Here is a 15,595-nt window from a genome sequence, read left to right as displayed (position 1 = left end):
CTCCTCCTAACTGCTACCTAAATCGTCGAGTTTCATTATTGAATGAATGGTCTCACTCTCACCATAACAACTTTGCTTTGCCTTGTCATGGATCACGTGTGCGCGCATTGGACGTTAGCAGTAGGACGAAGATGTTGGTTTGGTTTCATCAACAAACTGTAACAAAACAATGGTAAGATTCCCGGGTGAAGCTAAAACTCAGAGACCATGGAGGTATCCAAGACGACAATTTCTTTCCGTGGGCAAAGGTATAGATGCGGTGCACACCAACACCATATGACGCAGGCGAGGTTTGCACGAGCCTGCTGGACTATGTTGTGCCCGAGAGACTGAGGCTGGTTTTAAATTCTAGTTGCGGGAATGTTACCGACATCATCAAATTCCAGTGGTTTCGGTTTGCATTTCGGCAAAACGACTCAAACGTTCGCTTGAAACTCATAGTCGACGGGGACGTCTCCTCCGGATGAGCATCGCCGAAAAGTATGAAATAAATTCAAAAAAAAATGCGCTCGAGCATCAGTGTCAAGCCTAAAACATGAAACTTGGTGGCCGGGGATACCAGTGTCCTTCTAACAATACAGCCACAAGTTGGTTTGCGCCACCAGGTAGTTGAGAGGGGCGTTTTTTTTTGCGAAATAGGATGGTCACGCGTTTGAGGCTGGGGGGAGTGGTTCAGGGCGTCACTTTAGGAGGGGATCTTTAATTAAATTAATTTGCTATCTCCTGGACATGGACATGGACAGCGCAATGTGGCTGGTTCGTTTGAGCGAGCTAGCTAGCTAGTGTAGCAGTTGGTTAATTACGTAGTTGGAAGGGATTAGTTTAGGAAATGGGGATGGGGATGCATGCATGACACCTCCAGTGGAGTATGGTGTCACGCTAGCTACTACACGTATCAACAAATTCTGGGACTTTATACGCACACAGGGATTCTTCTTCCCTTTTGGGTTGCATGGGATGTGCGTGTGTACGTTCATAGGGGTGAGTGTATGCGCGTGTATATGAGCGCTTGTGTCTGTACTGATGCTCAGAAAAAAAAAACTAAAGATAATCTCGGGGCCAGGTGGCTGCATGCCCTCGTTGAGCAACTAACAAGTGGTCACTGGCGAACCAACCTCTGGTTGCGTCTACGGTGACTTCGTAAAATCTCAAGATGGTATGCCGGCTCAGTCTATCGAGGTGCTCATAGAGATAGTGTGTGCGTGTGTGCGTTCATAAGGGTGAGTATATGCGCGTGTATATGAGTGCTTATGTCTGTATTGATGCTAAAAAAAACAAGTGGTCACTGTGCACCGATCTAGTGATGTAGGCTCCATGCATACGCATGGATGAGATAACAAGTAGTCCCTCTAGATACATCTTTTTTTTACTTTATCTATTTCCATGATAAGTAATTTCAAACAAAGGAAGTGGTGCTCAAATGGTTTTTGAGTTAGCAGCTTCTGGTTAACTGCATGGTTACGGTGCTAGCAACGGAAGAGACAGCAACGGCGCTGCAGAACAGACAACAGAAGAGCTGATGGTTTTGGGTTACTAGCGCTGTCCTCTTTCCTTTGTCACGTCCCGCGCGTGATTAGATTAGATTAGATTAGATTAGTGTCCTTTAATGAATGGGGATTACGACCGCCTGGCCTGGTCTGGCCTGGGGACTCGGTGTCGCGTGTCTTGTCGATGCGTTGCGGTTGCAGCAGTGGAGCTGGATCGTGGCCGACCGACGCCGTGCCCGCTGCATACAAACCGTAGGATAAAAACTATATAAGATTTATTATGTACTCCGTACTAAACCCTGTCCGGCCGGCCGTGTGCATGGAGGCGGAGTTGCTGCAAGAGTTGATGGACAGGTTAAAACTCTACTAGTCAAGGCACTGTGGTATGCTCATGTGGGAGGGGGCTCATGCATGCACGCATGTGGGCGGGGTTGCCGTCAGCGTCTGATGCGGCACGAGATTTTGCTTGCTTTCTAGCCCAGTCCCCAAAGCCAAGGGTAGAGAAAGAGTGCGCCCGCGTTTGATTTGCTTTCTCGTGTGCTTCTTCCAGCCTTTCTGCCGACCGGACCTGACCGACCAACCTTCCCTTCCCTTCCCTCCCCTCCCCTTCCCTTCCCTTCCCTTCCCTTCCCTTTAAAACAAGCACAACATCGCAGCACACAACATTCTACTCTAGTTCTAGTTCTAGGCCAGCCACGCAACACACAAACCGGGAAGCAAACCAGATGCGGTCCTATCTTCTTCATGTGATGCATACAAAAAGTATGCATGCATGATACGCATCCACTACTACTACCAATACCAATACAACAAATAAACCAAACAATGAAAGCGCCGGCCCAACCGATTACCTACCCTCGCCACATGTGTCCCTGCCCAACCACACACAGCCGGATGCCTGCCATCAACAAACACACACGGATTCGTATTGCATTTATCTCCTCCTGTTCAATCCTGTTAAGGTCAATTAACATAGTAATTACGGGATTAATCCCTGCTTGTATTAACCATTGGCGGTTGCTTCTCGAACCGTTGCGTCGGTTGTCTAAACCGACACCCCCTTTGTAAACGCCTGTTCCAGTGCTATATATAGCACTTCATCTAATGCAAAGAAGGAGTTCGATCATTTTGTTTCTTTCGATCTCAAACACGTTATCACGCACGTCGCTCTCCAATAGAGCAGAAAATCGCTGGAGGAAAAAAGATCAACAGGAAGTTCTACAGGAAAAAGTTGATTCGTCGCCGCCTCAACCGTGCAAGCGCGCGTCGTCGTTTCAACGGACGTCCGTCGCTACGGTGAAGGTGGCTACGGTGCACTACTTTGTACCGGCCACGCAGCAGCCCGTCGTGCCGCTGCCGGTGCAGACCCTTGAATCGACCCTGCAAGCGGCTCTGCAGCCCCTGAACCGGCCGGCGGTGCCCTGACTGGCTCTTCGCTGGTCTGGCCGCGCCAATGGTCGTGGACGTTGGCCAGGCACTCGCGGCTCCGCCGCCGCCGGGATGGTGCCAGTACCACGGCTTGGGTCCGTGTCCCCGTCCCGCGTATGCGTCCGTCGTCCTCGACCCGGTAGTGGCGGCGCCCCCTTCACCCCCACTGGAGGACGTGCTCGATGAAGCCGAGGCTGCTCCACTGCCGTCTCCGACCCCCGCGGTTGTTGAGATGAAGGGCGACGCCCTCGCCTACGTCTCTGCACCGACCGGGGCCTCCGCCTTCGTCTTCGGCTCCGGCGCCCGCAGCTTCTCGAGCGCCATGGCTGACGATGCCATCGCGCCTGCCATCCCAGACACCCACCACGCCTCCGCCTCGCCGCCGCTTTAAGCCCTTCGGCTTCACGTGGGGGCGCGGCAGCCAAGACCACTGCCGGCGGCGCTGTTGCAAGGAGTGGATCGGGTTTGGTTGATCCCCAACCCTAACCGCCTCCTTTACTCGGTGCGGCGGCTGTTGGGCTGGCCAAAGGCCGTGCAGGCCCAGGCCCAGGCGCCTGGGGCGACCACCGGTTGCCCCCTTCCCCATCCGGTCGGCTGTGGGCTGTATGGCCGCCTCGGCCGGCATTTTTTTTTCTCTGTTATTTCCAGTATTTGTCTTAAATACTGATTTCTGTAGAGTACCTTGTATTCCAGAACGTGATGTAATATATCCATGTTTCTTACATGTTGAGATTCATTACATCTATTACTTGCAATTGAGATTTGTTTTTATCTCTTGCAAAGATAAATTTAGTACCTCTAGAGTACTAATTTGCGATTGAGAATTTTTTTTTTCTCTCGCAAAACAATCTCATTGCGATTGAGATTAATTTTCTCTCGCAAAATATTAATTCACTTTGTTGAATTATCCTGCAACTTGATACAAGATCATCTCATTTAATTTGAGGTCTATACAATTCAAGTTTTTCACTCGAACATCAAGTTTGCAACATTATTACTATTCATTACAATAGTAGTGTATTTCCGTTGAGTACGGTGTATTCCGGAATGTATGTATCTCCATGTTCGCTACATGTCGAGATTAATACGTCTATTTGCAATTGAGATTTTCAATTTCTTGCAAATACATATGCAAAATTCAAGGTGTCATCCTTAGCAATTTGAGGTTCACACTAATGATTTCGAGCCACCTTCTTGAAATCTATTAATTTTGCAACATTAAGATGTATTTATATTACGCAATCTGTAATATAAATAAATTGCCGGTTTTTCACCGGGGATGATATGTTCTATGTGTTTACCACATTGACATTCTTCATGAACATGTCACAGCGGTCGAGATTGATTTCTCCCGCACAATAAACTTGTAAAATTTTGACAATAACATCACCCTCATTATATTAGGAAAACACAAGGTAATGAGTTGGATCTACTGCCCATGTGCAGACTATCTCTATTACTGTGAGATCTGTATGATCTTCAATGTGTTATGTTCCCACAATTGAGGTTGAGCATTTTCAAGTTATACACTTGAGTCAAATTTTTGCATTTTTATTACAAAACCATGATGGTTTTTAATTTACTTCTTGTAAATTAATTATCTCTGGCTTGCCCCTATAAGTAATCGATGGCTAACAATTTGAGGCAAGTGCCCTCAATGGCCACAACTTACTTAAGCGGGTCATGGACATCAAGATCAGTCTTGCATCCCATGGGATAACGCGTGCAATCCAAGCCACGCTACCGGGACGCAAAGGACCTCAAGGGTAATGGTTTGGAACTGACTTCAAACCCTCAACCTGTCACGAGACCCTATGAGCATGGAGAGCATGATGGTTGAATATGAATCAACCGACATGTTTGGAGACTATACATTTAGTCCCTAGTCTCCTTAGTGATCTATTTATTTATGTCCATTTATGATGTTCTAATAAGAACATGATTATTGTTGTCACCATATATTGTATATCACAATATATTGTATCAACACTTTGATACAAATTCATTTGTATGTATTCTATATATCCGAAGTGATTTTCTTGAGAATCTTCATGTCTATATATAGATTTCTACGGGAGTCAATCCGATGAAAAATGATATGTGCCTTGTGGACATATGCACCACAAACTCTATACTCAGGGAAGTACAATGTTTCCACTCTCATTGAGATAAAGGATTTTAAAATCGCTAGGCGCGATGAGGTATTTGTTGGCTCAACTCGAGTCATATTACTATCCCTGTGGGTACTCGAGTAACGTCGGGATGCTTTATTGCTTCCCAGGTTTAACTCGTACCCTACTAAGCTATAGAGGTATCCGTCAAAATAGTTTCCATAGCGAAACTTATGATGACAACAAAGAGAAATAACTTCTCTTTACCATATGCAACGGATATGGTAAGCACACTCTCTCTGTATCATCTGGATTGTACTACACATACGACACAACCCGTAGCACATGTTGTGTACGAGATAGTTTTCCAGAGTGTCTTGTACATGACAAACTTGGCATATTGGCCTTGGTCATCGAGACATTGGGTTGAAACCGAAACTATCAGCAATTTTAATAGTTTATGATTATTATGATGCTAAATTCTAACAACATTTGGATTTTATGTGCACTAAAAGTGACAGAGGGAAGCTAATTTTAAGGCTCGCACACCTTAAAGTCTACGCTGAACCACTCAGACTCCTTGAATGTATCAAGTTGAGGTAAGTGGCTCTTCCCATCTATTGAGTAGACTATTCAGATATTCCATAGTTCTAAAAGACATATCTACATGATGGTCTTAAGTGTGTGCTTTATTCACACGAAACCATTGGCTCATTATCCTGACATCGATTTCAAGCAAATCGAATGGATAACATTGCAGAATTCTCCTTGAGTGCCTTCTCTATGTCCCTTGGATTGAAGTTTGCAATTTGTCCTAATGTCTAGACTCAAAATGGTTTGGTAGAATCCTATCCAAAGATTTAAGCTCATTGCATTATCTTTACTTTGGAATTGCAACTTGCCAACTTTATGCTGGAGTCATGCAGTTTTACACGCTCATGACAGAACTGCATAATATTATTCCCCTCTATCTTTGATATGTGGATATCTACCAAGTATTTCCTATCTGCGGTAATTCGGTTGCATACCGATATCACCACCCAGCATACATCATTGGCCCCTCAACATATAGTTGGGATCTATGTGAGGAATAACTGTATTTCCGTCAATACCTCGAGCCCCTCGCATGGGGAGTTATTCAAGGCCAGTATGCTAATTCATGAGGAATATTTTCAGGCATTAGGGGGGGATTTCAAATACCATAAAGAATGCCAGGAAATTAGTGGAATGTTCAACACATTTCTACCTCAAATCCACATAGTCAAAGATCTGAACCATGCGTTCAGAAGATTTGCAACACATTGCAAATAACCTGCCAGATTCATTTACTGACTATAAAGATGTCACACAATCCTACAATCCTGAAAAATATGTTGGAAAGAGTGGAGGTACCAACTAAAACCACTCACTCCCTGTTCAAAGCAACAGGGGGAGAAGTACGGCAATAGTACATCAGGATTCAGCTTCTCGCAAGCAAGGATATCAAGGCCCGTGAATCAGTAAATGCAAGTCAACTTCACATTGACAGACACCTGATGGGTAGTATACCCAGTGGATGGGAAACCTACACCAACCCAGGTCATAGTACACACATTGACCGGGACATCGAAATACCCAACTCGATCGCATTGGGAAATCGCGAGCAGTCGCCATGGGTAACGATATTTCCATCAACTATATATTGATATATAGATTCTGGAGAAACATATAACCGGAAGTCTACAATTGTCGACATACATTTCTCAACTAGATTGCAAAAACCTTTCAAATGATTCAGATCCAAAGACCATGGCCATGGCAAAGTGTGAACAACACTCGGACTGAACTCAAGCAAAGGGTATAATCTAGGTAGAAATGATCTTGCTCAATAACGAGTAGGTATTCATAAGCAATACCTACACTAGTTTTCTTCTGGAAACAGAATTGAGAATAACGAGGTGGTGAAACAAAGAGCAAGTATTGTAGCGCAAGGGTTCACGCAGATACCCAACTATTCTCCAGAGGTGGAATCTCATTCCGATAACTTATATCATTGGCAGTTCAAAATCATCTATCTCTGCAGTTGATAGATGTAGTGATCACATATCCATATGGATCACTAGATTCAGACATATATGATTGATTTCTGATGGAATCTTAATTCTGAATCGAAATACAAAATACAACATACATTGTGTAAAATCGGTAAGCCACCATACGGCTTACTGTTGTCGGTACATATGGTACAACCGACGTAGTGAGTTCCTTATACACAAGGATTACTCCTACAATGATGATTATCCATGTTTGTGTGTCTGCAATGATGACACATGTAATCATCTAAGTGACGGACTTTAAAATAAAGGATTTGGGTAAACCAAAATACCGCTCGTTACTGCAACTTGAGCACCTTCATTCATACATTATGGTATACTATGTTGTCTATATTCAAAATATATTGGAGAAAATTCATTGTGGACAAAACTTATCTATCCACAACTCTCATGGTAGTTCATTCTCTAGACGTAGAGAAAGATCTATTAGACCAAGAGATGATGGAAATGAGATATTGGGACTCAACGTTCCATAATGTCATTGGATCCACCAAACACAATTGGTTGGTACTCAAGAATATCTTTCGATATCTCCAAGGCATGAAACATCTTGTCCTGGTTTTTCAGTTTTCGGAGAAATCTGAACACCAATATCATTGGATACATCGATCAGATCCCCACTATGTCAGATCGTAGACAAGTTTAGTGTTCCTACTAGGTGTGGTAGCCCTCTCATGGAGAGTCTTCGAAAAAGACCTCATGGCTACATCCACCAACCATTATCTCAACGATAATGTTTCTTGTGTTGCCCGGATGCAAACAGGTTACTTAATAAGCAATATTGCTATATTGCATATCTTGCAAGTAAAATCATATGACTGATTTGTTCACGAAGTCTCTACCAACTTCTACATTCCAGATATATGTTCTTGGAATTGGTTTGGGACGGCTTCGAAATTTGCAAGAATCAGGGGGGGTATCTTGCTGAATTGTTCCTGTTCAATGCATTATATTATACTCTTTTCCCTTCATGAGTTTACTTTACAGGTTCTCATCAAGGTTTTTAATGAGGTAATATCAATACAAGATCATATGTCATACTTTCTGTTTTCCCCACCGGGGTTTTTAGGAAAGTATATATGTGACATATCTATTGTCCTTTAAATTCTATGAGTTTCTCATATTGAGTTAAGAGAGACAATAACCATTATATGTTGCATCATTTTCTCCTTATTTTCCCACCGGGTTTGAAGGAGTTTTAGCAACATATATGCACTATTCTCCTCATATTTTTCCCATAGGATTTTTGGAGGAATCTCTTTCAAGATGATGATGCTACCACTATTCTCCTCATATTTTTCCCATAGGATTTTTGGAGGAATCTCTTTCAAGATGATGATGCTACCTGGACAAGCATGGATTAGGGGGAGTGTTAAGATTAATTAACATAGTAATTACGGGATTAATCCCTGCTTGTATTAACCATTGGCGGTTGCTTCTCGAACCGTTGCGTCGGTTGTCTAAACCGACACCCCCTTTGTAAACGCCTGTTCCAGTGCTATATATAGCACTTCATCTAATGCAAAGAAGGAGTTTGATCATTTTGTTTCTTTCGATCTCAAACAAATCCAACCAAGTCGGGACACAAACAAGGATTATGATGTTTTACCAGGACGAGCAACCGCCACCAAAGGAAACCAAACTACTTTTATTCCTGTTTCACAATATATCCCTCTTGGTCTACTCCCTCTGTAAAATTGTAATTCTTCAGAGGGAGTACACAAGAGGTGGTAAAGTGCAATCTAGACTATAGAGTCTAAGCAAAACAAAGGCCAAAAAGATACTAACTGGACCCAACAAACAATGAAAGCGCCGGACCGGCTTTTTCCATATCCCCAACAAACCAGACACAAATTTTTCCTTTTACACTTGTCTCACAGCACCAGGTGTCCTTTTCAGTCCAACCAGGAGGGGACAGAAAGGAGACCAGGAAGAGAAGCAGGCAGCACACAAGAAAGAAACCAAGACCGAAATAAGAAACTTGTCATCAGCTCTAGATTCTGTTTACAACGGTTTTCTTCTGCTCAATTCCGGTACAAAACAGTTGGTAAAATACAGCTAGAATGTATGTATTGTAAAACAAAACCAGACAGGCACAATGGGTGATGAGATAAGAGCCCAACACTGCTCACCAGGCATGAGATAGATCGGCGTCCTATACAACCACATCTCAGACTCGCAGTACAATCAAGATACACAAAGTCTACACAGCAGCAGCCACCCCTGCTGGGTGGGGTGGGTAGGGTCCGACCAAGGGACAAGCCAAGTCGCACTTATTTGCAGAACGGGAGCAAGAGAGATGAGCTGTAGGTGCCAAGTGAAGGGGCTACAACACCGGTGTATTATGACGGATGGCCAGCCCGGGGGGCAGTATCATCAGCCTCTTCCATATGAACCGCCTCCCCCACGCTGAGGGTACGAGTCTTCCTGCCCGCCACCCCTCCCATAGCCTCCTCTGCCACTGCCGCCACCATAGTAGTTATCCTGCCCGCCACCACCCCTTCCCATGTTTCCATGGCCTCCTCTCCCACTACCATAGTAGTTCTCCTGGCCGCCGCCCCTTCCCATGTTTCCATAGTCTCCTCTGCCACCGTAGTACGACCCACGGGAACGCCCACCACCCCCACGGTAACCACCACGTCCACCGCCACGGTAGGGCTGGCGATGCCTTGCGAAATCACCAAAAGTCTGCACAAAGACAATCATCAGATACGGATACAAAGCGCATCAGAAAAGAAAGAATGTGGCTCTTAATGTATGTACCTCTGTGTCCATTTTCCTCAGTTCTGAAAACCTTGGCCTTCCGTTCTGCCCACCTCGTCCAAATGTTCCACCAGAAAGGGAATCGAAGAAATCATCCTTCACGTAGACAGGCTGCATAAAGAATGAAACAAAAGGTTGATTTTTTTTGCCTGAATACACAAGCCTTTGAATGCCAAACAGGCACAAGAAAATATCAAACCTTGACATCTAGCTCTGGATTGTCTGTTTCCTCGTACTCGAGGTCTTCATCAAATACATCATCTCCTTGCTCACCATCTTTGTCTCTAGACTGGGATTTCCTACCAAGATGGCCCCATACTTCATCTTTGTTAAACTTCTCATTCATGGCCATAAAATCAAACTCTTCAGTAAATTTTGTTGACGCTTGCGACAACTGCACGACAAGAAAAGAGGAAGCATGAGTACCTCAGTCCAATCAAGCCAAACGTTCTTTAATAAGAAGCATTTTCATTGTTTCATACAAGAACATGTAAACATGATACAAGAGGTCGACCTCTTCACAATAAATAACTGGAATAATGTCTACATGATTTAGGCCTCAATATAGTGAAGGGCTTCAAGTTTCAGCTATTTGAGTTAAAAGCTCCTCTTCTCCAGGGAAAACCCCACCGTCGCATACAGAAATTAGATGAGTGAGGCCACCCACCAAACGATCAAGACCGACTACTGATCAATCTCATGCAGGAGATGGCACTTGCAAACGAGAACTAAACAGACTACACTACGCAGACACAACGCACCCCCTATCATATGTACATTATATCGTACATGTCACTTTTCCCTGTGTGTACAAATTCAGAACATGTGAATCCCTAAATTTATACTCCCTCCGTAAAGAAATATAAGAGTAGTGATCTAAATATATTTCTTTACAGAGGGATTACTAACAAAATGAATTGATGCTAAAAGGTAACAGAAAGATATGTGCAGTATACTGATAAACAAATTTTTTTGAGATATAGAAGTGCGTACATGTATCACAACTGATACAAGTATTCCCTCAAATGTGAGAATGCAAAATAGTAATGTACCAATAATCTACTTTTGGCATAGATAAAATGAAGACACCCAAGATAATTTGGATAGCAAGCCTGTTTAAAAAAATACAAGCGATCCAACTGAAATAAGAAATCCACAACAAAGAAAAATTGCAGGCACCGGCAGTAGTACAGATGAAAACATGCAGGATCAATATATCATTCAATATAGACAACGCGAACAAAAAAAACAAGATATACTGGAGTGCATGTGGCATACCGCACTGCCTCTACCCCTTCCACGGCCCCTATAGTTGTGGTGGCCCTGTGAACCAGCTCCATTGTGCTGAAAATAAAGTGAGGCACAACATAATAAGGATAGGCCTAATAATGAGCACAGAAAGATAGACAAGATGCTAAGATTTTTCAGAAAGCTGTTATGACGACATATGCCTAGTAGGTTTAACGATGTTCATTTCAAAAGCAAGTTTGGTGTAAGAAAAGGTGTAAGCAAAAGCAAGGATCCCTTATTTTGCATTAAGAAACAAGATGATTCGATGAGTACATGGCAAGTTGACGACATCTATCAATCAGAAAACTGAGAAATATTTTAACTTGAGATGATAAACAGAGTTTTGAGGCGGTTAACTAGACACTAAACTGGTTGAGTAAGCAGTAACCAGCCAAATTCAAAACCTGATTTCACATTTGATCATTTTAATTGTATGGTAGTAAACTAGTTGTGAAGAATCCAGTATTACCCTCTAACAATGTTAAGATCCTGGCTTTAAAAGCTTCAAACAGTTAGTGATATTCTGAGTTGGACAAAGCATCTACAAAATACTATCTAACCATAATTGCTGCTTAAACATGTCCAGCCACATGAAGCCAGGAAAAATGATGGGTCTCCAGAAAAGGGAAGTCAAGAAAAGGAAAAGAACAAGGGGTGAAAACACAATTCCTTTGGCAAAATCAAGCAAGTTTCTCATGATAAGCCCATCTGGCCGCTAATTATATAGTATAACTCTGAAGAAAAAAAATCATGTATCTAAATGCATGCAAATACAAATATAGAAACGGTGGTATTACCCGTTGAGGTGTCTGTTTTGGCAATGGCAGTATAGGCTCATTATTTTCAGCACGTGCCGGAGGATCAGGTAGCAGTGGTTCTGCAACCTTTGTTTTAGTGTCAGCAGGCTTGGCGATGTTGTTGCTCATCTGTAAAGGTGTTTGCATGGACTGAGATGATGAAAGCATGGATGGAGCATTCTGCAATAGCTGGCCAGATGATGCTAACAAAGGTGCTGGGATCTCCAATCCAGCAAGACTAGATGAGGCAATAGACGAAGAAATTGCCTGGGATGCTGTTTGGTGCGACAGTGTTGAGCCTGGATTTACAGCAGGAGTCTTACTACTAACAAGAGAATTTAAGCTCTGTGATGCTGTTGCACTAGTTTCAGTCATGGAAATTGGCTGACTGGCTACAGGAAGAGAGGCACCATGAGATGGCATCGGAGGAGTAAACAAAGGTACCATGTTCGGCAGCAGAGGCTTTGATGTTTCTGGGCCTAATAAGCTAGCAGAAGGTGCCGTTGTAGCAGGTGTGGCACTTGAGGAAGGACCCTGAGCAGTAGCAGATGGTTGCAACAAGGGGGGCCCAGATGGTAAAGATGGATTCAGTCCTGGATACTGGAAAGTCTGTGGAGCTGATAATCCAGGCGTGGGCTGAAGCATAGTAGGTTGCTGCAGATGAGATGGAAGGCCACCTGCAGGTGTATAGTATCCCTGCCAGTACATTGGGGGGACAGAAAGAGCAGAAGCATTTCCAGCGGGGGCTTGACCAGAAGAACCCCACGGATTATTCCCTGGCTGATATAGAGGAATGTTGCTTGGAAAATTTGGTCTCTGAAACCCATATTGGGCTGGCTGGGAGCTGAGGTGTGGTAAAGCTGCACCAGCAGCAGACTGCAAACTTGAGGCCGTCGATGCGGGCTGAGGATAATGTGACTGCAGAACAAAATTGCATCAGCAGAGTGGCTCTTGAGGTACAAGTTGCATGTATTTGCATCATAGTAGTACCTGGATTATGGCAGGATCATTGTGCAGGGGAGCTGGTTGTGGTTGTGGCGGCGGCGGTGACGACTTAACTTGCAAATCCTGCAGAAGCAAAGTGAATTGTCCGCCCCCGTGAGATATGACAGTAACACAACACTTGAATAGATAGCTAGTAGCAGATACCAGAAATGGCATGTTAGAAATAACAACTTCACAGGTGTGTACTGAGAACATGCCGTAGCTACTAAATTAACTCCTTAGCGAGATGTAACCCTGTCACTATCTAACTAAATTAATACATTACAAAGAATGAAACCTTCTCACTATATAATTGAATTAATACATTACCAAGATGGAACCTTCTCAAAATCTAGCCATCATAGTATCATCTGATTTTCTGATTGGCTTAAATGTCAAATATATCTTAGTTGAGCCATATGCAATCCTACCATATCCAAAATTCAAAACATAACATGGTTTTACAAACTCTGTGTTGGAAGTTTTGCGATTTAAACAGAAGGCACGCCCAATAATGTGAACTATACAACATAACCAATCATGGATTTGACTTTGTGCGTAACGACGAGATGACGTCACACATGGCTGCTCGACACCGTCGAGCAGACAGACAAGCTAAAAGGAACGTCATACCAAGCTGTATACAGACCCACTAAGTGGAAGCAATGAAGCAGCAACGCGACAGGACCATTCAGTGCACGCATTTAGTACAGGAATCAAGAATGGAAACAACATAATAAGATTACGCAAGGGTCTGTCTCCACAGTGCCACATGTACCTTGATATCGCTTCCGCGGAAGAGTATGTACTCATAGACCTTGTCGCTAGCGGGGATCTGTATCCCGTCCTTCTTCCGCCCTTCGGTTCCAAACGACCGCACTGCAAAAATGACAATTGGAACAGATGTTAATCCAGCGCATACAACACGTGGGCACATCACAGAGCGAAAGGCGACAAGCCAGCGCAGACATGCCAGTTGAGAATTACAGCATGCCATGTTGATAATTACAGCTAACCAGCCGCCGACAATTGGAACGGGCGTGAAACCGGCGCATACAACACGTGGCACGACGCGGCGCGAAAGGCGGCAAGCGAACCGTTAACCGGCTGTTCAAAATTATAGCATATACGATATATATATATACTACCATATATAACAAGATGTGGCAGTTCGCGCGGCGAATCCTAGCAGTAAAGGCAAGGAATCAAAGGATTTAAACACTACGCCCATACTCGACACACTATTCACTCCATCATGTAACCGCCCGAACTGCTGGTTTCGGACCTACTACGTACGAGTCGCCTGCCTCGCCTGGCCGCGGCGGGGGGCAACGAATCTAGGGCGCCTGACCTAGAACCAGATTCATCGGGCGCGGCGGGCGGAGCAAATCTAGGTCTAGGGCGAACGCATCTGGGGACGGGGAGCGGCGTGGCGGTGCGTGCGCGTGCGGGCGGGCGGGCGGACGGGGGAGGGGAGGAGGGAGTGGGGGTTCTCACCGTTGCGCAGGCCGATGCTGGACTCCTCGGTGTTGATGTTGTAGAGGACACCCTCGTACCTGATCTCGCTCTTGGAGGTGAGGCTGATGAGGCTCCCGAGGTACGTCTCCGGGGACGCCGCCCCGGCCGCCGGCGCCTGCCGCGCGGGCGCCGCGGCGGAGGAGGAGGAGGACGAGGAGGGCGGCTGCGGCGGGGGCGCTTCGGCCGCCATGGACGGATGGCCGCCGCGGCGGGGGTCGTCGCTAGGGTTAGGGGGCAGGGGAGCGAGAGGGGAAAGGAGAGGGGGAGAGAGCGAGTGAAACCCTAAGCGGGCGCTGGTCCGCTTTGGCTCCCGGTGGGTGGATGGCGTTTCCGTTTATGGGCTCGGCTTCTCCCCCTCTCGGGCTCCGGGTTTCGGGCCCAGATCGGGGAATTTCTTGATCCAATCATCTGTTCACAGGATCTATTCAACGGTGAAAACGGTTTAAGATTTAGACGCACAGTCTAAGAGATAAAGCGTTTTGAATAAACGAATGTAAAAAAAACTCTCAGCTTGCGAGTGCACGTCACTTATCATAACCTGAGAAGGTGTGGGTGGTCTTTGGAAGGAGTGTCCCTTAATCAGTGATTTTGATCCATTGTGGATGAAATTGAGCGAAAGCTCTGGTGAGATTTCAGGTCTCTTTTGTACCAGGTGGTTGTTTTTCTTGCGAATAAGAGTCTTCTATTGCTTAACCAAGGTCATTACAATCATGCTTACATATAGCTTCAATTTCAGTAGGGACACATCATGATCACATTGTTGATGTCTTTGCGAGCGATTGACCCATCTGGGCCAGGGTGTGACCGGCACCGCTGTGCTCACGCATGGCGATCCTTGTCTCATGCTGCCGAGTGCGAAGTGTAGATATCTAATGTCGCTCACCATAGCTGTCATGCGTGGTCTATCTATAGCAGGGTCACCGATCATTCGCGTGCACTGCCACCACACAATCCGTCTCTATGATGAGCTGATCAGGACTCCACTCAAGAGCTAGCGAAACTCCCTCCGTGAGCGCTACCATCTCTGTCTACCTCCGGTGCACTCGCACAACGCTGAGTGAAGAGACATGCTGCAAAATGATGGCACCGATGTGGTCGTGTAGTATCATGTCGGCTCCACCTGT

General features: G+C 45.0%; 1 protein-coding gene across 1 annotated transcript; it reads right to left on the bottom strand.

The window, feature by feature from the left end:
• Positions 1-9,076: 9,076 nt before the first annotated feature.
• On the bottom strand, positions 9,077-14,785 carry LOC125531005 (protein decapping 5). The gene is made up of 8 exons (XM_087545823.1): positions 14,451-14,785; positions 13,732-13,832; positions 12,960-13,037; positions 11,970-12,887; positions 11,161-11,226; positions 10,082-10,276; positions 9,883-9,993; positions 9,077-9,807 (listed from the first exon to the last, which is right to left on the bottom strand). The coding sequence occupies exons 1-8, from the start codon at positions 14,659-14,661 to the stop codon at positions 9,496-9,498; spliced, it is 1,992 nt and encodes a 663-aa protein (XP_087401949.1). The 5' UTR covers positions 14,662-14,785; the 3' UTR covers positions 9,077-9,495.
• Between the last annotated feature and the right edge of the window lie 810 nt (positions 14,786-15,595).

This window comes from Triticum urartu, chromosome 3A (assembly GCF_056163025.1).
Source record: "Triticum urartu cultivar PI428250 chromosome 3A, HENAU_Tu73, whole genome shotgun sequence".
In the NCBI taxonomy this organism is placed as follows: domain Eukaryota; kingdom Viridiplantae; phylum Streptophyta; class Magnoliopsida; order Poales; family Poaceae; genus Triticum; species Triticum urartu.
Note: the sequence above shows the minus strand (reverse complement) of the source record. Positions and strands in the feature narration are given on the sequence as shown.